Source organism: Meriones unguiculatus, chromosome 18, assembly GCF_030254825.1.
Source record: "Meriones unguiculatus strain TT.TT164.6M chromosome 18, Bangor_MerUng_6.1, whole genome shotgun sequence".
In the NCBI taxonomy this organism is placed as follows: domain Eukaryota; kingdom Metazoa; phylum Chordata; class Mammalia; order Rodentia; family Muridae; genus Meriones; species Meriones unguiculatus.
The window spans coordinates 46,864,193-46,889,307 of record NC_083365.1 but is presented as its reverse complement, the minus strand read 5'-3'; the positions used below and the strand labels follow the sequence as shown (position 1 = coordinate 46,889,307).

The following is a 25,115-nucleotide window of genomic DNA, read 5'->3' as shown; positions in this document are numbered from 1 at the left end:
CACTGCTGTGCTAGCCAAAAACACGTATTCCATAAAGCAAGCCCTGGTGACATTTTTATGTCCTTAGATGAAAGTACAAGTCTCTTCTCAGGAGGCTGAGGCAGAAGGATCACTCCAGTCCATGAGGTTGGGACAACCTGGGGAAACAGGAAGATCCAACTGAAAGGAGAGAGGAGGGATGAGGGGTGCAGAGGAGAAGGCAGACCTTTCTTTGAAAGTCCCTCGGCTTTTGCAAGCATAAGCAGGGGGTAGCTGGAGCCAGGAACACAAAGGTGGAATGTCAGAGGCAGAATCAAGTTCCTCTTGTCCACAACAGCCTTGAAAAGGGCTTCCACTGTCCCCACTGTTGGGCCTTAGCAAATTGCCTGGCTCTTAGCAAGAGCCCTGAGCCTTGCAGCAGTCAAAAGCGGACATAAGTGAGATTATGGTTCTTAATCTAGGAGCCCAGGAAGGAACCATCTTCCAAGATCTGGAGAGGGCAGGCCTGGACCATCAGTCTCTTGATGACAGAAGTGTCCTCTGCCTGAAGCTGTCTCTAACATGGAGAAGGAAGCACGGAGGGCCTTGTGGACACCAGTGAACAAACCTTTCACACGGCCTTGGTACTGGGGATAAACAGCAGCAGCTCAAGAACACTTCCCTGTGTGTCCTGATTCTAGAGCTTGCTAGACGGTTCTTTTCACTACTTTGAGGTTGTGAAGCCTCATGCCTATTTCATCCTCGTCAAAGGCATTTATGGGGATCGCATTAGGAAATTTATGAGAACACACTGTCATGAAACCTGGGCACATCTTAATGGAGTCCACAATTGGGGTTGAAAAGATGCCCTACTGTGTGATGCACCATGCTGACCTGCGAGGAAGTGGTTGGTCAACCTTGTACTCCTGTGCCGGCACAACTTAGGGGCCCAGAGCCCCTCCCCCTCGGGTCTGCATGCATTCTGCTTAGACTGTGGGTACCATGTGTTGGGGTATGGTGCCGCTCTCAGCACACTCAGCTAGAGAAGGCCACTCCTGAAGCAGAAGGCGTGTTCTCTCTCATTCTTCCAGCAGGAACAGCTGCCATTGCTCCTGCCTGTCCTATGGATGGATGCAGAATGAGGTTTTCCTGAGGGCTAATCTCAGGTCCTGGTGCCAGTGCAGAGAGGTGTGTGCCTGGCATGGCCCCAGAAATCTATCCTTCCAGGCGAAGACTATTACCCCCAAGATTTTGTTGAGACAGAGGTGGAGGGAACTTCCCAGAGGCCACACAGCCAGGCAGAGGTGAGTCTGGGGTTTGAACCCAGGTCTGTAAGGTCCAAAGGTCTTACCCACATGGTGACAGCTGGGCCTAGGGAAGATTCTAGAATCTCAACTGTTAGTCAACTGACAGTAAATTTCTCATAGCAAGAATGAGTGTTCACAGGTACAACCTATACAGTCTTAAGAGTGGAGGAGAGGGGTTGTACAGATGACAACATGCCCCCTCCTGCTTACCCATGGTAACAGGAAAGGTCACAGGATTTACTCACACACTCGACACTGGCAAGCAGCCACCTGGTAGACAGCTGAGGAGTCCTGGGGCCATTAGACAATGAGTTAAGGTGGGAGAGTAGGTTCTTGGGAGAGTGCACCTGCAGCTACTACCTGTGGCCTGAGATAAGAAAAGGCTTCCCCCAGGAGCAGAGGTAGAAGATAGATCACCCAGCTAGTTCCTGCAGCTGGGTCACTGGCGGGATCTCACTGTCCGTTCCGTAGAAACTATCTTCCCTATTAACTATGATACTGTGCTGTTCCCAGCCTAAATGGGGAAGAATCCAGTCTCAGGCTAGAGTGAAGGACAAGGTGGGAGAGAACCTTGGCTGCTGGGACAGAATGTTCTCGAGCACCTTTCTATCAGGACTGTTCCTCCCTAATCTCTGCCACTGCTTTTCCTCCTCCTGTGGGAACACTTGGGGTTTAATCTTCTCTCCATTTTCCCTCTACTGATGTCCATGATGTACCTTCAGACTGGACCCTTGCTTCCCCTGGCCTGTGCTAGACTTGCATATACATCAGCTGCCCATGAAGTTGAACCCTTCCCAGAGCCCCACAAGTTCTGCCCACCCTGACCCAGGCATGGGGGTGGGGCATCCTTTTTTCCATCTCACTCACTGGTCCACAGAAGAGCTGCTGGCCCTACCTAGACAAACCCAGATACGGTTTTCCGCAGTTCTTGCAACTGGTTTATAGGTAAAGAAGCCATGAAGTCCTAAGGGGAGGAGCTGAGACTGCGTCTTTGGCTGTTGATACTGACTTCTTCACCACAGGGATGCTCTGCCTGCTGGTTGCTGGCAGCCTTTCCTCCCAGCCATTGTGATTACAGAGGACAGTTTGGGGTGGGAGTTAACCTTACACTGTCATCAAGAAGGACCACTCACCCCCAGGAGAAAGGAAGGCTTGAAAAGCACCAACCACCCTTCTCTAGATCTGGATTTATTAGGACTCTACCTGCCAGGAGAGTTTGGGAGGGCACTCTGTATGGTACAGGGACCCTGCCCTCTCTGTCCACCTGCTACCACAGAGAGAATGAACTGCTCAGCTCCTCAAGTCCACAGAGGCTCCTCATCACAAGCCCCTGTCCAAGTAAGCTCTCTGCCTCATCTGGGCCCATTTTCTTCTCTCATCACCTCATGCAACTTGATACCCCCACCTCCACGGGTCTGCTATACACCCTCTACCTCAGGATCTTCTATGCTCATGGGCAGAGTCTGCCTCCCCATTCTCCAAGCGCTTCTCCACCACAAAGACCTCCCTAACCACTACCCCACATCATGCTGCCTGTCCTGCCAACTGTGGCAGCGATTCTCAGAGCCCGTTGCTTCTGTGGTTCTTCAACAGTGGGTGACACAAACTATAACAGTGGCCATCCTAACACCAGCTCTGATGTCCCAGGTCCCCAAGGCCAGGGGCAAGGCTACTTCTCCTTCAAGTGGGGCAGTGTCAGAGAGTCCTGAGGGAACACTGCTGGAGTTTACTTCCTCAGACAGGCTCAAGTCCTGTGGTAGGAGAACAAGCAGGTGGCTGAGCCTTTCCGGAAACTACTTGCAGTACACATCCTGAGCCTTAGAAATATGCCTTCCACAGACATGATACTAAGGATAAGGGCTGTGCTAGATTTCTCCTGTTGTAAAGTGGTGATAAAAATAGCACCTTGAATTCTGGGAGATGGCTCAGTTGGTAAAAACCTCAGTGCTGGGAAGACAGCAGCATGGGGGTTCACTAGGCAAAGGCCGCCCAGTCTAGCCTAGTCAGCGAGCTTCAGGCCAACCAATGAGAGGCCTTGTTTTAAAAAAAAATCAAAATCGAGCACTCACGAAGGAAACCAGATGTTGACCTCTGACCTTCCTATGCACGTGTATGCACGTGCACCAACTTGGACATAAATACGCACACACAGTCCCTCACAGCTGCTGTGAGGATGAGTAAGTCCGGCATGCGTAAATCGTGTGGCCCACGTGAAACACACTAGCACCTCACCTACCATATATTATTAGCACTCGTAAAGTCCTTTACTAGGTGCCTGGTGAAAGTGCTCCCTGTTGCTGACATCTGAATTGGGGCTTCAGTAAGGAGTCATCTCGGCTGTTGGCTGTGTCACCATCCTGCCTCCCAGTGTCCATCCTCACAGTTTCCAAATCAGAATCCACCAGTTGTAAAGAGGGCACCAAATAGCTCCCAGGATCTACACACCCCATCCATTACTGCTGTCTGAGAACTCCGTGTCTCATATGCTGCTACCCCTACCCTCTGCGGCCACTCAGCAGCGCTGGGGACAAGAACTAAGGTCTCACACCAAGGTTCAAGGCTAAATCCACTGGAAAGCGCGCAGATGTGCAAGATGTGGGCCTGCCTTCCCCAGCTAATGAAATTGCAAAGTGGTTTCTTTCTTTTTAAATCTTTTTAATTTCTTCCAAAGAACACACACTCCTTTGGAGGTAAGGAGTGGAAAAACTAATTTTGCAAAAGAAAACACAAGCTCTCTTGGTTTGCTTCCATTTGTAATGAAAGAGACTGCCTCCCTTTTATCTGTCCACCACAGTCTCTGGACATAAAAGCCCAGTCGTGAACAGAGCTCTAAGCCTGGCAGTCTGGTTTCATATTCTAGGCCAAGTCATTCAGTATAGGGTGTAGAAAAGGTCAGCCAGCAAGAGAGAACAATGTGGGGGTGGGGTGACCTGTTTGCGGGGCTGGCAGAAGCCAAAGACTGACCTCAAGGGGAAAAGGCAGTGGGCTCCTGGGCTCCAGCCACAGGTTTGCATTGGGCCAATTACCTGGGGAGCATGTGGTAGGGCAGTCAAGGGCCAGCTGGGCATCAGGGAGAGGCCACTTTGGCACCTGAGAGCTTTCAGGAGCTTGAATGTCTGAGAGGGGATTAAGTATAATCAGATTTTAAGATGATTAGCCCCACGATTTTCATTCAGGCCATTCTCTAGAAAGCCTCCCCACCCCCAACCTCAAAGACTGCAATAGCAGCGTGTGCAGGGACAGGGACCACGTATCTGAGAAGGACAGCCCACAGAACACAAGGGTCAAAGCTGTGACATGTACTTAAAAGAATTGTATTACTAAACACACGCGTAAATCAGGCAATCAGGCATGTAACATGTCAGATGTCAACATTTTTTTTTTTAGCCCCCTCAGAAGAGGCTGCTCGTGTGAGCATCTCATGGCCGAGGAGACTGAGACTTGAGGGTTGATGGGCTGGTTACCCCTAGGTAAGTCTGGAAGGGCCGAGCTGGGTCCCGGGCCGAGCTGGGTCCCGAGCCCAGGGCTGTGTGACTCGGGCCAAGCAAGGCTTGTTGCTACCCGACACCCCACAAGGGCTTTGTAGTGGTTCTTCTGTCAAGAGGCAGAAGCTGGAGTGGGGCTGGGGGTGTCAGTTGCTCCCTAATTCTGCCCTGGTTGGTCATACCGTGGTTGAAAGGGAGGCTTGTTACCCTGCAAGGTTGCAGCTACCTGGTTGGGGAGGAATGCAGACCAACAGCAACCTTGCAGGGCTGCTTCACAGGTACAGGGTCGCTAAGGCGCTGCTGCGTGGTCACTGTCTGGGTTACTAGGAGTGGTGGGTGCACCCTGCCACATCCAGTGCTCCCTCGTTCCCTGGGTGACTTTGGAGAGAGAGCGTGCTTTAGCCTGATCGGGGCCATGAAGGGAATGCTTATGAAAGGGCTCACCTCCCAGCGGCTTGTCGTCTCTACTTCCCTCTCCCTGACAGTGAGGGAAAGCTGAAGGCTGGGTTCTGGGAAAAACAACAACAACAAAATAGTACTTCAGGCCAAGAGGCAGCAGCCAGGAGGCTCCTAAGGGAGGCCCTGGCCTCTGCAAGGCTTGGCTCTTTTCCAGCCCTGCCTGGGTGGTCCTGCAGTGGGAATGTCCCTGGGACCCTGGGTCCAGGCGACTCTTCACAGACCATACCACAGTCACTCTACAGACAGGGAGGATAAAACCTTCCTCTTAGAATTTCCCCACAGGGGCTTTTCTTTCAGCACGCGTGGAGCTAGTTGGTGGTGAGGCTGGCGTCTCCCTTGGCGGGGGAAGGGAAGCCTCCCCGCTGCGGCAGGGCGAGGTATTGCTTGCTCCTCTGGCTGGGGACCCTGGCAGGCTGCGAGCTCGTCACCGCACGCCCGCACGCCCACACGCCCACGGCCTTCCCGCGGTGGGAGGCTAATTGCAGCCCGGTCACGAGGCTCGCCAGGCTCTCCGGCGCTGGCTGGCGCAGCCCACTGCTTCCTCCTGCCTACTCACAGAGCCTCTGCAGCAAGCCTGGGGCAAGGACGAACGGCTGTCACCTGGCTCTGCCAGGGCACAGGCACGGGAGCCAGGATCCCCCAAGTCCTCTGCGTGCTTCACTTTCCCAGAGCATTTACAACAAACGAACAACTCATGGGATTGCTTTTACTCATGGGATGGAATGCGCCCAGCAGCAGACTCACACCCTGGGCTCCTATCCCTTTTCAGACTACAGCATTTGTCTACAGAGCCAAATCACAGAACTCGGACTGGGGACCATGGCCCTGCTGGAACAGTGACACATCCATACTCCTGGAGGCTACATGAGAACGGGACTGTCCCTATGCTGAGTGACATCATCATTCCCTTGAGGGGGAGTGACAGCACAAAAGTCATCCTCTTGATGTCTCTCTGTCTCTCTCTCTCTCTCACACACACACACTTCTGCCAGCTCAAAGGGAGCTGACTGGAGAAGTTTGGTTTCTGCAGTGCTGGCTACAAGTGCTGTCTTACCTGCTTCTCGAAACTGCCCAACCCCCAAATTATACACAATCAGCCTAGCCTGACACCAGGCTCTGATCACAGGCAGGGAAAAGGGAAAGGAAAAGGCTTAAAAAAAAAAAAAACACCACCAACAACAAAAAACAGGTGTGTGACTGCTGACCCAGTTGGGGGAAGCACCGTTAGCAGTCCGCCCTGCTAAGCATCAAACTCAGTCCTTTGCCTATCAGATCCAGGGTTCTTATCTGAGAATGTACTCGAGCAGCTCAAACGTGACAGCAGTGCCCCTGCCATGTGTGTGTGCGTGTGTGTGTGTAAGCCAGGGGAAAGGGCAGTTGTGAACTAGTCCGTTGGTGGGAGTTTGTAGGTGGAATCCTGTATAAGGATTTAAACAAACAAAATGCATCACTATGGAAACGGCCGGCTTTTCAAAGAAACTGTTAAAAAATAAAGTAATCAAGACTTCAGATTCAACACTCCCAAGTGTTTATGACCAGAAAAGGCAAAGCGGGTCTTAGACACTCAGCAGCCAAGAAAAAGCTGCCAGAACTCAAGGAAAAAATACTCCCAGGAGAGCAGGAACCCATCATCTGTCAGGCTTTCCTCTGAAACCCTCAGAGAGGAGCATTTTGTTCACTGCAGAGCTACTTAACGCTTTCAGGGTTGCTATGATATGGCTCAGCAGCCTGGGCTCTTTACTAATGGGATCCAGACAGACCTGCCATGCAGCAGAGCAGAGTCAAGGCAATGGAGGTAGCAGAAAGGGGTGTGGAGTGTCACGTCTAAGCTGTGAGCCACGTGTGTTAGAGATCATCAGCTGAGCTAGTAAAGCTGGACGCTCATGTGCCTGGAGGCATTTCTCAGGTAAAGCCCAGCTCACCTGCTGTTGACAGAAGAACTGATGCTGTGAAGATGCCTCATACTTAGTGTGGACATCACCAGGATATCACCAGTACATTCCCACATGTACTCAAGGAACACAGAGGAAACCGTAGTGAAAATTCAACCTGCCTGTGAAGGTTCTGAGACATATCTGCTTGCACGTGGTTAGGAACTACTTGCTAAGGAGGCTGCCCAAGACAATTTCTAAATTCATTGCAAACTGGATTCTAACCCCCAACCCCGTCAAAATGAGTTTCCCCACTTTAATGACACTGCCAGTTCAGTGGGCCATACAGTTTCTGACGAGAAGATGCTCACGTTGACTAAGGAGAAGTAAGATGCAGGCACCTGCCCTGATACACAAGTACTGGAGCTTGGGGCACACTGGTGGCATGCAGCTGGCTATGGTCAGCTCTGCTGGAGCAAAGGCCTTAGCGGATTCCAACTCAGTTCAGCATGGATGAGAAAGGGCACACAGGCTCTGGAGGTAGCCTTTGAAATGTGTCTCTGCCACCACAAGTCCTACTAAAATACTTAGAAACTCAGCCTCTCATCTCTACAGCAGAATCAGTATGGGGGATATGGGGGAGATAAGATGACAAACGGAAGCTCATAGGACAGGGCCTGCAGGCAACCAAAGGTTACAGAGGAGGACCAAAACAAAACCTGCTTCTCATGCTCAGCTGTAGATTGGCTGTTCTGTGTGCTTTGTGTCAGCAAACAGCTTCGCCTCACTTCCTATGTAGGATCTACAGCAGGCTGATATGGTAACTGAACATTACTAAACTCTCTACTTCTGGTTTATGGCAAGAACCTGCTTGATACTTCAGAAGGCATGGGGTGGTGGAATGATCCAGCACTGGCTGCACACTGGAGTAAGGGCAAGAAAGAGAAGCTGACCGCTCTTTGCCCATGAAATGCAGGTGGAGGCCCAGCCTCTCCACAGTATGACAGACAGGGGCTGTGATGAGTGCAGAGATGGAATGCTGCTCTAAAGCAGGAAGAGGTAAGCTCCAACAATGTGGCGGGGTACTGGAAGACCTGAAGCCATCTGCCAGGTTTCATTTATAAGGGAAAGAGCAGGCATTTCCAGCCTGTCATCAAACTCCTAATCCAAGCTGACCATACCACCCTTGCCAGGTTTTCTTGGTTTTAGCTGGAGAACAACTGGGAATTAAATAGAGGACTTATGGTCATGGTGATTCATACCTTCTTCCTAGGAAGGCTTAGTATGACACTTAAATTGTATACAGCATTAACAATTTCTTACAAGAGAAGCTGTACACATTTTAGAAAACCAGACTCTGATACAAGGAACCAGAGAGCTTGAGGGAGCACAAAGTCTGGTCAGGCTGCTTCCATTTGAGCCCTGAGTAAACTTGTCTAGCCTCTGGCACCTTTCCATGTCATGGGAACCATCCGTCTTACAGCGTGGAATGGAAACAGGATAAAAACCAAGACAGTAAAAGTTCCTCCCAGGATGAGAAACTCTAAGCCCCGTGTCCCACTTTCATCCACTGACACTCATCTTCCTCTCGGTGTGAGGTAATCTGGTACATTGCTCCTGAGTCAAGGTCAGGAGTCATGTGATTTTATGATGCATTAAGGGGCAGCTGTCCCATTCTGTTTTGGAAACCTTGGTGACATCACAGGCTAACCTCTGAACTCAGGCACCCAGTAAAAGGGAACACTGAGTCAGAAGAGCCTTAGTCACAAGCTTCTGAAATCTAAGGTAGAAGAGTCATGAGGTCATCCAGGCTATTCCCTGCAGGGCTGCTCTGATTCTATCAGGCTTGGGTTTAAATGACTCAAGGAATTCTCTCGGGAAATTAATCTATTGGAGCAGCTGTTACTAACAGTGCATTTGCTGCTCTTCAACCAAAGCTTCAGCCTGGTTCTCCTGACATTCCCAACTATTCCTGCTTCCAGGAGGTAGCATTGTCTCTCCTTACAAGAGTTCCCAGGTAGAATGGCCTGGGGTGTGGAAAGGAGCATGCTGCCTTCTCTTTATTCACAGGCCTGTAGCTTGTCCAAATGTGACCCAGGAAGACTGACAGCTGGGAGATTCAGCTAAATAAACAGTGTCCCTGAACATGCAGCTTTCCATTATAATAACACATACGCCAAGATGTTAAGGAGTCAAGGAAGACTTCAACAAAGCCCAGAGAAGCCACCTCTGTTTGGGTTTCAGCAGCTGTCTGCCCGTGGAAGGCTCCAGAGTCACTGACACGTATTTATATCTCCATTTTGCTAACGTCATAAGGAACAAACATGTTCAGTTCTTCCCCAGAGGTACAAGGCCATTTGTAGTTCTTCAAATTAAAGGGGGAAGGGCAGACGAAAAAGAGTTTATGCACCAAATCATCTGTGAGCACAGCCAGAGCAGTTTTTAATTTGCCTAATGATAACCCTTGATTTAGAGATTTGTCTCTAACCATTCCCATAGCAGACATGTTGGCAACATGAAGTGCTGGTGGCTTTCATTCAGGAGGAGCAGGATCTGAGAAGCAAATGTCACAATTTCCAAACAGCCCCATCATGAGAGTGCATGGAGCAGTTTCTGAAGTGCTTCCAGGAGGCAGGAGGGGCTGCCAGGTGCAAAGCCCTCACCTCAGCGGCACTCTGTAGACATGTCCAGTTACCAGGGGGCTCCTCTGGGGTCTGGATAAATGGTCCGAAAGGTTAGGTTTACTCTCCGTTCTCTAGAGTGGTATTCCTTGGGCACTCGGTGCTAAATGGAAATATAAATAGTTGTCTGGTGTAAATATACATGCATTTTTTTTTTTTGTTCAACATGATTTACAGCTATGTATGAAGATATGGAAATAGTCCCATTTTGTCCCTGTCTAAATGAGCAGCACTTAGGTGTTCAACTGTCCTGTGGGACAAGGTCTCCTCCACTGAAACAAATTCCCAGCTGATCCCAGCAGGCTGTGCCAGTGCCCTGGCAGCAAGGCATGTCAACCTTTTCTTACTGTTGCTTCTACTCTAAATCTTATTTAATACGACCTCACCCACACTGACCTAGAATAGTTGTGGTACAATGAGGCCCAAGACTGCAGCCACTGAGGTTACTTACAGGTAAATTAGTGCCTGTCGCTTTGAGTGGTCAGCAGGCACAGTGACTAGTGGCTCCAAAGGCAGCACAGATGTGGACACCTCCATCACTACAAAAACTTCAACCAGAAGCCTCTGCTGAGAGGTCTGTTTTGACCAACTCCTTGCACATGACATCACTTTATTGCTATGAGTGGAAGCACTTGCTTCCTTGCTTATGTGTACTTTAAAATGGCTACTCCTCAGCCAGGGCAGAAGCTGCCTCCAGAGAGTGGACTGCTGGTTCTTGCAAGTCCTCACCTGCCAGTCAGCTTGAGTGGCTCCTTCCATGATTAGCAAGGTCCCGTGATCCAATGGTATCTTCACTCTTTCCACATACGTGTAGTCTCCATTCTCTTCCTAGAAGACAGCAGCCATCCAACTGAAGTTTTTGTTTATATGGTCAAGAGGCAAGAGAACCTGGAAGCAGTTACTCTGCCAGACCGTGGGAGCTCAATGCCAGGCCAGCTGTTCTACCTCTCTATTCCTTATATATGTACTTGTAACATGGGATAGAGACAGCACCTACTACATAGGGCCGATCTGTGTCTCCAACAATGTGTGTAAATGACTTGGGGACTGGCAACAGGAAGAAGTGTGTAAGAGTTAGTTGTGGATACTGTTCCCCAGAGAAGCTCACCCTGACCTAGGAGGGAGGTAAGACTCACTTACCCCTGCCATACAGTGCTATAAGTCAAAAACAGCTTTTGACCAAGGCATGCTTCACCAGGCAATGATATGCTAATTCACTAATTCGTAATTACTTTAGACCAGTGGTTCTCCACCAAACTAATGCTACGACCCTTTAATATAGTTTTTTCATGTTGTGGGGACCCCAACCATAAAATTATTTTTATTGCTACTTCATAACTGTAATTTTGCTACTGTTATGAATTATAATATAAACATCTGTGTTTTCTGATGGTCCTGGGTGACTCCTGTGAAAGGGTGGTTTGACACCCAAAGGGGTGTGACCCACAGGTTGAGAACCACTGCTTTAGAAGTAACCTCAGTCCTTTCCTTGGCTACTCTAGGTGTTTGAGAGCTGTATTCCTGCCTCTTTCCAAATAGGAATTCTAGCAATGACAGGAACTTCTCATAGAAAGGAGCTCTGGCTTGATTAGACCATGTTGTCAATGAAACCTGGTTGTTTGATGTTTGTGCTTCAGAGAACAGATACAGATCCTGGACACTAGGAGCACAGTGGGCAGCTCAGCTCAGAGCCTGACACTGTCACCACAGCACACCTGCAAAGAAGTCAATGGGTGGTTTGCTCCTCCTCAGAGCTGCTGGCAGCAGTGAAGAGCCATGAAGAGTTCTGGGTGAGACTGAGGGAGACCTGAGTTTCCTGGTTTCTTCACAGACAATGGGCCTATCCGGTTCATCTGCCTCCCTTCCCATGCAATGGTTACACTTGAGTTACTGCCGGATTTACTGTAGTGCAAATCTGTTTATGTTTATTGCTGCAGGGGTCTTTCTGAGAACTTAACTGTTTACAGTGACTTCCCCCAGGAAAATCTAAAATCAAAACAATACTGAACTTGTATAAACAGTCTACATTCCAGGGCCCAAGCCTTGGCAATGACTTTGTCAAGGACAGCCAGAATTTTTACAGACAGAAGACATAAGCAATGTGTGAAACAACTTTTGATTGGTTGGTTGGCTTTGTTTTGTGTCTGCCACCTTTTCTCTTCCAGGAATAAGTAACCACCAAAACACTGACCAGCTCAGCCTCCCAGAGCACACTGGGAAGTCACTCTGCTCACAGAGGCTCACACCTGCCTCCACAACTGCCCCCACTTGAGAAGGCAAAAGTCAGTGCTTGGAAAAAGCGTGCCGTGCAAAGGAGAAGAGTGCCTTGCTGAAGAAACGGCAGCAAAAGAAGGGGTCCACCCTCCATGACATTACAGGGCTATCAAGGCTTAACACAGACTGAGAGGCAGCTCAGATGAAGTTAAGACTTGGCTGGAGGCAGAAGGATCCTCTCCTGCTTTCTACAGAATCAGGTAGGGCAACATGGCATGAATCTGTAAACTGTACAGACTCTAGGATGAGACAGTGAAATGACGCTCAGAAAGACTTCATGACCACACAGGGTAATTCTGAGATCTTCTAGAACATCCACAACACTGTGGGGAGGTAGAGGCACTGAAAGCAATGGGTGGAGAGGTGAAACTGTAATTCCATCTGGAACCATGAAGCAGGAGTGCACCTGAGAGTTGAAAGAGAATTCCACATTCAAGATGCTAACATCAGCATTGACAGAACTGATTTGATGTTCTTAAGATCTGCTTGTTCAAGCAAGAGAAATTTCAGGCGTATTTTGAACACAAAATATACAGCATAGCCACTAGCCACACCAAAAGACAGATCCTCAAGGGTGAGTATTCGGTGGTCAGGATGGAGTAGGGTAGAGTATTGCTCACCTCAGCATGTGCTATGAGAGGTGATATTGTTTCTTGTCCTCCTAACACCAGTGACTTAGAAAACAAATTCCTAACTACAGGAGATAGACAGTAAAGAAGGCAAGAGAGCCTCCCAATGTGGCAGAGCTCATTAATGGAACTATCTTTTAAGACAGATCAGCAACTGGGGATAGTGACACTCTAATTTCCCACCTAAGAAGCAGATAAAAGACTGGGGTGATGTGGGGAGCAGGGGTCACACTGTCAGAGAAGCTCACTCATGGGTGCCAATGGCTTCATTACTAAAGCATACCAGTGTGACCCTCTACTGTACCCAGGCAAGACAAAACACCCACCCACACACACACACACACACACACACCTTAAGATAAAAATGTCTGTCCCTAATACTAGATAAAAGAAGCTTCTAAGGAAACAGTCAAGCTAAGGGAGACTGAGTAGTGACTGCAGATGCTCTAGAATTTTCCACATACTGAAATCTTATAACTAGGAGGAAAACCACAAATGGCATTATTTTTCTATCAGTGCTAAAGAGTGCCCTCAGTCTCAAGCACAGCAGTCCATCTGGATCCTCAGGTACTCTTCCTTGAGGAATGCTGTGGCTTTGCACACTCCTGCCCCATCCTAACAAGATGCTACCATATTCGGTTTCCTCAGGAAGAGAGTACTTAGAAGATCCTGGGTGTTCACTGCTATGTCATTACTGACCATCACAGACGAGAAGCTAGACAATTTCCTTCTCAGTAATAGGTAATGCACAGTATGCAATCTAGATTTCTCAGCTAATTACCTCTTTCCTGTCCTGTCCTGTCTCACCCATCATTACTTCAAAACCTTCACATTTTCCTTCTAGAATACTTCATAACTTGTGTAAGGGGTGTAAGTCTAACTTCTTAGTGTCAGCTTTCCTGTTCTCACAACAAGGGAAGGGCCATGTGTGGCTGCTCCTTAGAAATATACTCTACGGACTAGGACAGGTAGACAGATGCTAAGTGACTAAAGAAAGTGTCAGTAATACATAGAAACCCCATCCTCCTGCCCTCCAGAGTTCACAGGCAGCATTCCATCCATACAATCATCCCCATTTTTTAATGTATGAGCACTTGGCTGTCTTTAAGCATATAACAGAGCTGGGCACAGTGGCACACACCTTTAATCCCAGCTCTCAGGGAGGCAGAGGCAGGCAGATCTCTGTGAGTTTGAGGCCAGCCTTGTCTATAAAGTGAGTCCAGGACAGCCAAGGCTACACAGAGAAACCCTATTTCAAAAAAAAAAAAAAAAAAAAAAAGACAAACAAATAAAAAAAAGTTCAAAAAATATTGTCATGTACTGTTCCTTTGCGCCAGCAGCATATTCACAGAAATGTCTGACAATCTGTGTGTCAGGCATTATACCTGACACAGTGCTGGGACACAGCAGCAAAGAATGCATTGTGAGACTGAGATTTTAATATGGGCCAGTATTACCTATTTGCTGTTGCTGTTGTTTTTAAAGGAATACGAAAGGTTACTGCAAGTAGAATTGAGGTGAAGCATCACTAAACAGTAATGTCTTGGATGGAGTTTTAAAGATGGATTCTGGGCAAGGGTCTGACCTTCAAGGTGCTTGCTTTACAGGGCCGAGCTGCTTCCTTACAATGCCTCCAGCAATCTGTAATTCCACAAGGAAAATACAGCAGTACCGATCTTTTCTCTGCTGTGGTCTCTCTCCAGTGTGCTGGGGGAGTTAGCACTTTCCTAACTCACTGGTGACTGCAGATTTAAGCCAGCAAGCCATTCCCTTTGACATAAGTCCTGCAGGTACCATTCTTGTTTTCTGTTTGCCCTTTAATTGTTATTTGTTGTTGAATGAAGAATTTCTGGACTTGACTCCACTGACCTTTCTTTGACCTCTTTCATGAGTTTTATGCTTAGAAAGCCTTTTTCCATCCTGAGGAAAGTTAAATATACAACTGCATTTCCTTTAATTAAAAAAAAAAAAAAAAAAAAGAGTTGATGTTTTTCAGATTTAACTCTTTAGTCTCCTCGGCACTTTTGTTTGTTTTCCATACCTTTGGGGGTGGGAGAGAAGGTACCTAGGTTTCATGCACGGCAGGTAGGCACTCTACCACTGAGCTAACCCCTAGACCAGTGTCCTCAACCTTCTGTAACCTTTTGCTACAGTCTCTCATTTTGTGGTGGCTGCCAACCATAAAATTATTTTCATTGTTACTTCCTAACTGTAATTTGCTAGTTATGAACTGTAATGTAAAGATCTGATATGTAGGATCTCTGTTAGGTGACCTCTGTGAAAGTACTGTTGGCTCCCCCAAGGGGGTTGAGACTCATAGGTTGAGAATCACTGCCCTAGACTGAATGTTTCTCTTATAACAATATCTAAGTACTTAATGGAAGCCTCCTGCTGGACCTGTGGACAGGCTTACTGTGCTGATACCATGGCGGAGGTGAGCACATGGGCTCTACAAACATCATACATAGCCACCACTAACAGTCACTGCAAACCCACAGGGAGAGAGATGCTCTCCACTTCTCATAAGCAAAGGGGAGTAGAATGAAAAGCTGCCAGGAGGCAGGGCAGCAGGTGAGCACAGACCCGTGAGTGCTCAAACCCTCAATCACTTCCTCATACTACTTCCTTTTTGAGGTGAGCTCCACTCCTCTCATCCTGCCACACTGTCGCCTCACGACATGGCACATTCACCTTACTGAATGAAACCACCACCAAGGAGCACGAAAGAGATACAGCCAGGAGTTACAGAGCAGGAAGTAGGGATCCTGAGGAGCTGAGGGTCTGCAGATAGAGATGAATGCTGTTGAGGAGCAGCCCCTCTCACTGCTCACCAGTGTTGTCTCATCTTCTGGCTTTTCTGGGGGAAAAGCTAAGTGGGGTTTTATAGGAAATATCCAGTTCTAAATGTGGTGTTAGGGAGTTGGTTTGATGCTTATATTTTTCCCCATCTTTTTTTTTAAATTTATTTTTTATATTAATTACAGTTTATTCACTTTGTATCCTAGCTGTAGCCCCCTTCCTCAATCCCTCCCAATCCTACCCTCCTTCCCTCATCTCCTCCCATGCCCCTCTCCAAGTCCACTGACAGGGGCAGTCCTCCTCCCCTTCCATCTGACCCTAACTTAACAGGTCTCATCAAGACTGGCTGCATTGTCCTCCTCTGTGGCCTGGTAAGGCTGCTCCCTCTTCAGGGGGAGGTGGTCAAAGAGTCAGCCACTGAGTTCAAGTCAGAGACAGTCCCTGTTCCCATTACTAGGGAACTCACTTGGATACTGAGCTGCCATGGGGTACATCTGAGCAGGGGTTCTAGGTAATATCCATGAATGGCCCCTGGTTAGAGTATCAGTCTCAGAAAAGACCCCTGGGCCCAGATATTTTGGTACTGTTGCTCTCCTTGTGGAGCTCCTGACCTCTTCGGGTCTTACTATCTCCCCCTTCTTTCATAAGATTCCCTGCACTCTGCCCAAAGTTTGGTTATGAGTCTTAGCATCTGCTTTAATACACTGCTGGGTAGAGTCTTTCCAAGGCCCTCTGTGGTAGGGTCCTGTCCTGTTTCCTGTTTTCTCCTTCTTCCAATGTCCATCCTGTTTATCTTTTAGAGTGAGGATTTATCATTTTACCCAGAGTCCTCCTTCATGCTTGCTTTCTTTAGGTGTACAGATTTTAGCATGTTTATCCTATATTATATGTCTAGCATCCACTTATGAGTGAATATATACCATGTGTGTCTTTCTGCTTCTGGGATACCTCACTCAGGATGATCTTTTCTAGATCCCACCATTTACCTGCAAATTTCTTGATTTCTTTGTTTTTAATTGCTGAGTAGTATTCCATTGTGTAAATGTACCACAATTTCTGTATCCATTCCTCCTTTGAGGGACATCTGGGTTGTTTCCAGGTCCTGGCTATTATGAATAAAGCTGCTATGTACATGGCTGAACAAATGTCCTTACTGTGTACTTGAGTATATTTTGGATTTATGCCTAGGAGTGGTATAGCTGGATCTTAAGGAAGCACTATCCCTAATTGCCTGAGAAAGTACCAGATTGATTTCCAAAGTGGTAGTATAAGTTCACATTCCCCCCAGCAATGTAGGAGGGTTCCCCTTTCTCTACATCCCCTCTAGCATGTATTGTCACTTGAGTTTTTGATCTTAGCCATTCTGATGGGTGTAAGGTGAAATCTCAGGGTCATTTTGATTTGCATCTCCCGGATGACTAAGGACATTGAGCATTTCTTTAAGAGTTTCTCTGCCATTCTATATTCCTCTACAAAGAATTCTGTTTAGCTCTGTACCCCATTTTTAAATTAGATTACTTGATTTGTTGCTTTTTAACTTCTTTACTTCTTTATATATTCTGGATATTAGTGTTCTGTCAGATATAGGGTTGGTGAAGATTCTTTCCCGATCTGTAGGCATTCGTTTTGTTTTGATGATGGTGTCCTTTGCTTTACAGAAGCTTTTCAGTCTCATGAGGTCCCATTTATTGATTGCTGATCTTAGAGCCTGTGCTGTTGGTGTTCTGTTCAGGAAGTTGTCTCCTGTGCCAATGAGTTCTAGGCTCTTCCCCACTTTTTCTTCTAACCGATTTAATGTATATGGTTTTATGTTGAGGTCTTTGATTCCACTTGGACTTTAGTTTTGTCTGATGCTTGTATTTTGATGCTAATTACTGCCCTATCCTTGCTGTGTAAATCTGCCATTATTCCTGATTGGTTAATAAAAAAGGCCTATACCTGGGCAGGGTGGAAGGAAGTAGATGTGGCTAAGGTTCCTGAACTCTGGGAACAAGAAAATCACAGGAAGGAGACAGACAGGAAGAGAAGAGGAAGGACAGCACAGTGGGTTAGAGTGAAGAAGAAACCATGTGGGCTAGGAGAAAGGACTCCAAGGATAGTGGAAAAAGAAACAGCAAGATGAAAAATATATGTAAGTATTTATAAGATTATGGATAGAAGGTAGCCCAGTTAAAAATGGTTAAGGCAGATGGCATTGGCTGGCAGGTAGATGGGGAGGTTACTGAGACTGTAGGTGGAGTATCTGCCCAGCTCAAGGTTTTATAAAATCAGCATTTATAAAATCTAACATGTATCTGTGTCTTATCGATTGTGATATTGGGTTAAATAATACCACTCTAATAATTATAGGGATAACAATAAACATTATTAGCCCAATGCCATTTAACTTACAACAACAATGTGGAGAGCTAAGGCCAGACCAAGCACAAGGTCTTCCCAGCAGTGCTGCTGTAGAACCCAGCTAGCTCCTTCCAGTCCTACACTTGCCACTCCAGTCAGCCTGCAACTGCTGTCATTGCTGTTTTTCCTTGGCCCCCCTTACTGTTCCACATGCCACTGTCTTCATATATCAGTCTTTGTCTCCCCCACAACAGAAATGGCTGTTCAGACAACATGCTTCCCAGTGTGCGCTGCATTGACAGCAGTGTTTGATCCTCTACACCTCTTCAAGCCTCAGAAGAGCTTTTTAAGAAAGCTCCCATCTTGTTACAAGATCCTAACAAAAACAAACCGTAAATGAGAGAAAGGGCAAAAGAAACAAAGCAAGCCTGCTACCTGCTTCTCATTTCCCAAGCCCACAGGAAGCCCCAGGCACATGGCAATTCCTAGTTTCTGTGCTGGCAGCATCAGGGGAGACTCACTGGCTACAGCTGCCCTGGAAGCCCAGACCCAACTTGCAGTTAAACAGGAAGTAGTGAGCATGCCTAGTAGGCAAAGAGAGAAGTCAGGAGAAGAGAACAACCATACAGTGAGTAGTGGGAACCCTACTGTGCAGGCCAGGCGTAGATAGTGTACACTCCTGACAATCTGGTTATGGGTTCCATCCTGCCCATTGTTCAAGCAGCAGCAATTGACTTTTCTGAGCTAGCAAGCCAAATGACAGAAATAGACCCAAGGCTGGGACTATGCTCCTTTCCCTCTGTTCTCTTGTCTTGGATGGGAATGCAAATCCCATGGCTTTACATAGTACTCATTAATTAATTATTACTTTAAGTCCAGCAAATAGTTTCTAAGCCGTCCTATGCAATGAGCTGATGCTGTGTCTGTTATTACCCTATCTGTACAATGAGGCCAGAACAGCACTAACAAGATTCAGGACAGATGAAGGGTAAAGCTTTTAGAATGCAGCCTAGAAGACAGGCAACACCCTATGATGGCTGTTATCAGCTTTTTACCTAGTGGTGGTCTCTCACAAGTGAAGCCAAGGCTTTCATAGTCAGTGGCCTACTTTACATGTGTAAATTTCAGGCATCTTAAGCCCAGCATGTACAAAAAAGAATTCCTGGGGCTAGGAAGGTAGCTCAGAGGTTAAGAACATTGGATACTCTTGCAGAGAACCTGGGTTGGGTTTCCCACACCCACATGGTGGCTCATAACTGTTACTCAAGTTTCAGGGGATCCTATGCCCTTTTCTGGATACCTGGCATGCAAATGGTATGTGAATATACATGTAAACAAGACATAAAAATGAGTCTTTAGAAAAAAGAAGCAACCTCTTTATAAAAGGGCAAAATCAAATCAGAAATCCCCTTCACCCACCATCTGAATTAACAGCACCTCCACCCACCAACCACTCAAGCCAGAAATATGAGAGTCATTCTCGATTGTTGTCCCACATCTGACACACTGGCAAGTTCTGCTGCTTCATCCCCCAAAACATACTTCAAATCCACTCACTTCTCTTCCTCCCACAGCATCTGGCTCAAAGTAGCAGCCTCCCATTGGGGTTACTCCTCCCCAGGTAGTCACCTGCTGTTACCTGCCCCATTGCTATCCACACAGGGCCACAGTTAAACATGGAAATGGATCATGCCCCAGCCTCCACTGCACATAGAATAAAACCCAGACTCCTTCTGTTGTATAGCTCCTGGGATGTCTATCTTCCTCTCACTCAATGTCACCTTCCCCAGAGTTTAAGCACAGTATCTGACACACAGTAGGTACTAGTTAATACTCGTTGGTGGGTTGGAGGAAGGCTGGTGCCACTCCTAAAGTTACTCCCTACCATTTGGACACTGGACAGAAGGGTGACATTGATTACGGCTGAGGATACCCAGGGAAAAGGCAGTTTTGGCATCTGGATAAGTGACAAAGAAGCCTGGGATGAAGGTGTCACTGAGAGATGGATGGAATCTTTAGACATCTCAACAAAGAACCAGCGGCAAGATAGCAGCAAGATAGGACAGAGGATTGTGCATGTCAGCATTCTTGAGACAAGAGGATCATAAGTTCAAGGCTCCCCTGACTATATAGCAAGACCAAGTTTTATGAAAGAAAAAAAAAGGAAAAGAGAGAGTGTGTATGAAAGAGGAAAAGGAGGGAGAGACGAAAGCAAACAAAAAAAGTAGAGAGCGAGGACAATTATAATCTTAACAGTCTAAGAAGATGAAGGAGAAGGATTGAGAGTACAAGGCAAACTTTGGGCAGAAATATATCAGAAAAAGAAAACTAAGAATTATGATCATTTAGACACTGATTTGATGAGAACCAGGGAACAAAGAACTAAAAATAGCATTAACCTGACCAAGAAAATAGGGATACAATCAAGAGAAGTGGATTTATATGGTGGGATAGTGGTCTTTTTGGAGAAAATAATGGCTAACTTTAAAGCTGAATTTGGAACTTCCATATGCTATTATGAAGTAAAAACATCTCTCGAATATGGCAAAAGTGACAGAAGAACCTGGAATAAAAGATTGGCAAGTCATCCACCACACTGAAGGCAAGGCAGTGAGATTTGAGGAGCTCAAATAGAGCTTACTGCTACTTAATGAAAGCACACACAGTGCTAAGCACTAGGCACACAGCGACAAGACAGAAAGGGACCTTACTATGTGGTATTTACAATTTAGAAACTCATACACTCCTGAAAAAATAAGAGAAAGATAACAAAGCCAAAGATAAGCTCTAATATCCATATTGAATCCGTCTTTGAATGTCAAGAAAGAAGAAAATGCAAAGGAGATAAGTAGTAACAAGAAAAGTACATGAATAATCCAGACAAGACAGGATTTCAGAAGCTGGTAAAAGAAAAAAAAAAAAAAAAAAATTGGGAGTTTTCATGCCTGCAAAAGGTGGAAACCAGTGAGTGACAGTGAATGAGAAGATGATGGCTGAGGAAAGGCAGTGCGCTTGATTTCAGATAAGAGCATCCATGTGCTTCTACAGAGCAGAAGATGAAAAGGTAGTTCAAGAGGAGCTCAAATGTAAGGAAAGAGAGACTATGTAGATAGCTCAGGCCACCCAACCCTTCCTTTTCTCTCCCTCCCCTCCTTCTCGTTTTAAATTTTCTTTGTGTGTGTACATGCACACACGGATGCACACAGGTGTGTATGTAAGTCAGAGGTCAGCTTTCAGCTTTCCCCCATACAGAGGCAGTCTCTGGCTCTCCGGCTCTGTTCTCTGCCACTTAACTCCACACGAACTGACACATGAACTCAGTTCTCAGGAAGCCTGGGATTACAGGTGTTCATTACTACATACTGATTCTTTTTTCCAGACCAAATTCAACTTGTCAGGTTTTTGTACAAAGTGCTTTTATCTGCTGGGCAGTCACCCTGGTCGGTTGCAATTGCATGTCTGTTCTTCTTTTCCCCTACCAGGAGGGAAGCAAGTGCTGGGGAATTAATCCCAGAGCCCTGAAGAAACTACTACTGAGCTACACCACCATCCCCAAAGCTGTTCTTCAGAGCCAAGATGTTGGAACATGGACAGGAGCAAGTAGAGCTTCCTCAACATGATAACAGATATAAAGGAGGTTGTTTTTTGTTTTTCCCTAGCTCTCTGGCTCAGGGATCAGAAAACTGGTAAAACTGCTTGATAAGTATACTAAAAGCTGTTGTTGCTGATGCTTCTTCTCCTCTTCTTTTTCTTAGTCAATGATATTCTAAAAAGTAAAGGCAGCTACATGCTACACTATATACTTAGCTACATGCTAAGGCCACATGTCCTTCTTTGCCCTATCTCTCAATGCATGGCTATACTAATAATGACCTTTTTGTCAACAATATAATTTCATTGCTGGTGGTTTTCCTCAGTGGTGTTTGTATTGCCTGTGAGCACCTGGCTGTGGGCGCCGCTTCATGGGTCAAGCGCACCTGCAGGAATCCTCTAGCTTGAGGTGGTTACTGCAGCACTGGATGCAGGGGGGCTCTTTGCACAGCGGTGTGAAGAGAACTACACAACAAAGGGATGGAATCCCACAAAGTCATCTCTGTGGTTATTCTGCTGACTCAACCCAGTGAAGTGACGGCATCCTGGGCATTGATCTGAGGCACATTACATTAAAAACAGAAGCAGCTGCCTCTGAAATGAGATCTGGAAAAGCAAAGCTTTGTTGACCACAGAGCTTCATGGCTCAAGACCAGCAGCTTGAAATTCACCTGCCCAGCAACCCTTTGATTTTTACCATTTCCCCTTGGTTTTTGGCATTCATTGGGTTTGAAAGGTTCTGCTGAGTAAATGAGAAAACTGAGTGGAAAGGGCAGGTGGATATAACCAGTCACACACGCCAGGCACACTCACTGATTCCTGGGGAGCACACCAGTGCCTTGCCGGCTCACACAGAGGTCTGGAGGCTGGGGTAGTCCTTCGGCAATTCTCTCCAGGCACCAGGACACTGCAGCCCACACCAGCAAGCAGATCCCTGCACTTCCTCCTCAACCAGACATGCTAGAAAGGAACGGAATCCAGAGGATAGCACTTGCTGACGGAGTGTACTACTCAGATTTATGGCTGGTACAGTCTGGGGGGCTGGATGGAGCAGGTACTGAACTGAAGCAACAGCAAGCCTGGGTTACCCTCACAGCTGTAGCCGTTCCAGTTACGCTGGATGTGGCCTGACGTTTGTGGTAAGGGTGCCATTTTCAGTAGCACACACTTCCTAGAAATGGAATCTGAAGGAAGTACTATCATGAAAGAGCTTCACCCAAGAGTGCAGCACCAGAAACACCCTTCATCCTCTAAGAGCAGGAAAGCACATCCAGCTACGCCTGGCATCCAGCTGACCACAGTCATTATAGAGGTGAACCTCATAACGGCAGAGCACTCCTTCCCAGACCACTCATAGACATGATCTGATGACTCATAACCTGCCTGCTCTTGCTCAGTGGGAAACACTGTCACATGATAAGGCAGAAAGCAATCAATCAAAAGGTCATCTGGAGTCAACCTCTGATTCCCATACATATCCACACGAGAATATATCCTTCCCCAATATTAAAAAAAAAACAAAACAGCTTAATCTAGGGTTGGCAAGATGACTCAGCAAGTAAAGGCTCCTATCATCCAGCCTGATGAGCTGAGTTTGATCCCCAGGACCCACGTGATAGAAACAAACTCCTACAAGCTGCCTTCTAATCTCCACATGTGATATGTAACATGTACACCCTGATACATACAAATACACACACACACCACACACTCCTATAATGTCATACCTATAATCAAACATTCAGAAGTTGAGGCAGGAGCATCCAAAATTCTAGTCCAGCCTAGGCTACATGGTGAGATTCTTTACAAACAAACAAGCAAAAACAAAAAACAAAGAAACAAAAAATTGGGAACTAATTATTTCCTGAATATGTCAGGGCACAGCTTCTGACTGAGACAACGTCTCAAGGAAGCAAATGACAATCCCAACTCTCCTAGAGTTTCAAGTCCTACAAGATGGTGTATCTTTATTTACTCACCCCCGCTTTAAACCTGTGCACATTTACTTTCTCTTTCACATCCTGACTGTTAAAGGAGTTCAAAACCCCCTCACTATTTCTGAGCCAGTGGCTGCCCCTGTTCCCAAAATTCCACTATACTCATCACTATTCACTTCCTTTTTCAGCTCTTGATTAAGCCATCAACATACCATTTAGAACAGCTCAAATCCACCGATTACTCCAACAATGTTCTTGGCAAAGCATTTTGATGATTCCCTTGAAGTCACTACCAATGATCATTTTTCCCTTTATGAGAGAAGAGTAAGCATAAAGTGTACAGGCAAGTGCTGTTTCCCAGCCCAGGTGATGAAACAGGAAGCAAAGGGGATCTTCTGATTTTCACTGGAGGGTGACTGAGAAGACCACAGTCATCAAGAAATTCAAGTGTTTCTTATAGGCTCTCAGGGCAGATGCTGCGATCAGATGGCCTATGAAAAAGGAAGGAGCCTGGATGGTGGTCAACTGTAACCCCAGCCCTTGGGAGGCTAACTGTGAGCCTGAGGCCAGGGTGGGTAAGACAAGCAAGACAATGAAAAGGACTGATGATGATAACTGAAAATCGTATCAGAGGGGGCCACTGCCTGAGGTGGAAGCTGGCTCACTAATTTTGAACACTACAGCCCTAGCCTGTCCAGTTTCCAAGGTTTAGCCACTCAGTGCCATAATATTTTAAATCTCAATATCTTCCTTCTTTCTAAAGTCCTGGGGAAAAAAAAATCAATATTTATGATCAGGCTGACTTTTTAATACTCTAGTGTTCCCAGGAGTGTATAACAAATCATTTAGTGGTGTGTTCTCAGAGACTCTACCATTAATGTTGCTTTTACAGCCACTCCCTTCATAAGGCGCTGGGGAGAAGAATGGCCAGAGAGAAGCCCCTTTTTCCTCAACTCAATCATCTTGAGCCCCTCCCACAGGCACAATTCGGTTGACGAAAAAGAGCTCATCCAAGGCAATTTGCTACAAAAACAAGGCTTTTGGCATCTAACCCTCCAGTGCATCACAAACTTCCTGCTATTATCTAATAACCCCCCAGCCGTCACTGTTTCCATGGTAACCGACAGAGAAATAGCAGCCTGCCAAAGCAGCTTTTGTAGTTCCCTTTCTAGTTTGCTCTTCTGTATAGAATTAGAGTTAGCTGGGGAAAGAAGTAGGCTAATCTTTATAAACAGGGACATAATGTAGTTTGGAAAGAACAACTGGGCTTGGGATATGCAGTATAGAAAAGCTTTCACGAACCCACTCTGATGGGGTGTAAAGATCTGTTGATGAGTATTTGGTAAGCTTTCCCTTATCTTTGGACAGGACAGGCTGACATTAGACAGTCTGATTTGACCCACAGAAAAGGCATCAGGTGCACAACAAGACCAAAGACATCCGCTGTGCCTCTAGTACCTTACTGTCACTAGAGGAAATAGTAGTTTACTCTAAAATAAAAATAAATGAGCAAAACTCACCTCTTCTCTGAGGACAGTGAAGGAAGGACAGGCACCTTGACATTCCATGTTTAACCCTGACAGCGTGGGTTAAACCTGAGGGCCAGAGTTCTCCCACCATCTCAGCAAGAGTGAAACTGTTTGAAATAGTGAGTAGAAAATGGGGCAGCTTTCAGAAGATCAGCAGCCAGACTACAGAAGCAACAGGCTGCAAAGCAAGCAGCTGCTACACAGGTGGAAGAGTCTGAATTGTTGTTACAAAACAAAACAAGGGCTGGAGAGATG

The 25,115-nt window shown here is 46.6% G+C and overlaps 1 protein-coding gene and 1 long non-coding RNA gene across 3 annotated transcripts in view; one reads left to right on the top strand and one right to left on the bottom strand.

Annotated features, from left to right (window-relative positions):
• Positions 1–9,497: 9,497 nt before the first annotated feature.
• The window catches only part of Alkbh3 (alkB homolog 3, alpha-ketoglutarate dependent dioxygenase), a 35,178-nt gene continuing 19,560 nt past the window's right edge, over positions 9,498–25,115 (bottom strand). For both annotated transcript variants that reach the window (XM_021627348.2, XM_021627353.2), the window contains exons 9-10: positions 10,491–10,589; positions 9,498–9,864 (exon numbers count right to left, since the gene is read on the bottom strand). In XM_021627348.2, coding sequence (XP_021483023.1) covers positions 9,772–9,864; positions 10,491–10,589 — 192 coding nt within the window. In that variant the 3' untranslated portion in view covers positions 9,498–9,771. The remainder of the gene's footprint in view (positions 9,865–10,490; positions 10,590–25,115) is intronic.
• LOC132649038 (uncharacterized) lies at positions 11,983–21,719 on the top strand. Its single transcript, XR_009587442.1, has 2 exons — positions 11,983–12,235; positions 21,286–21,719. It is a non-coding gene; the product is annotated as an uncharacterized LOC132649038 (long non-coding RNA).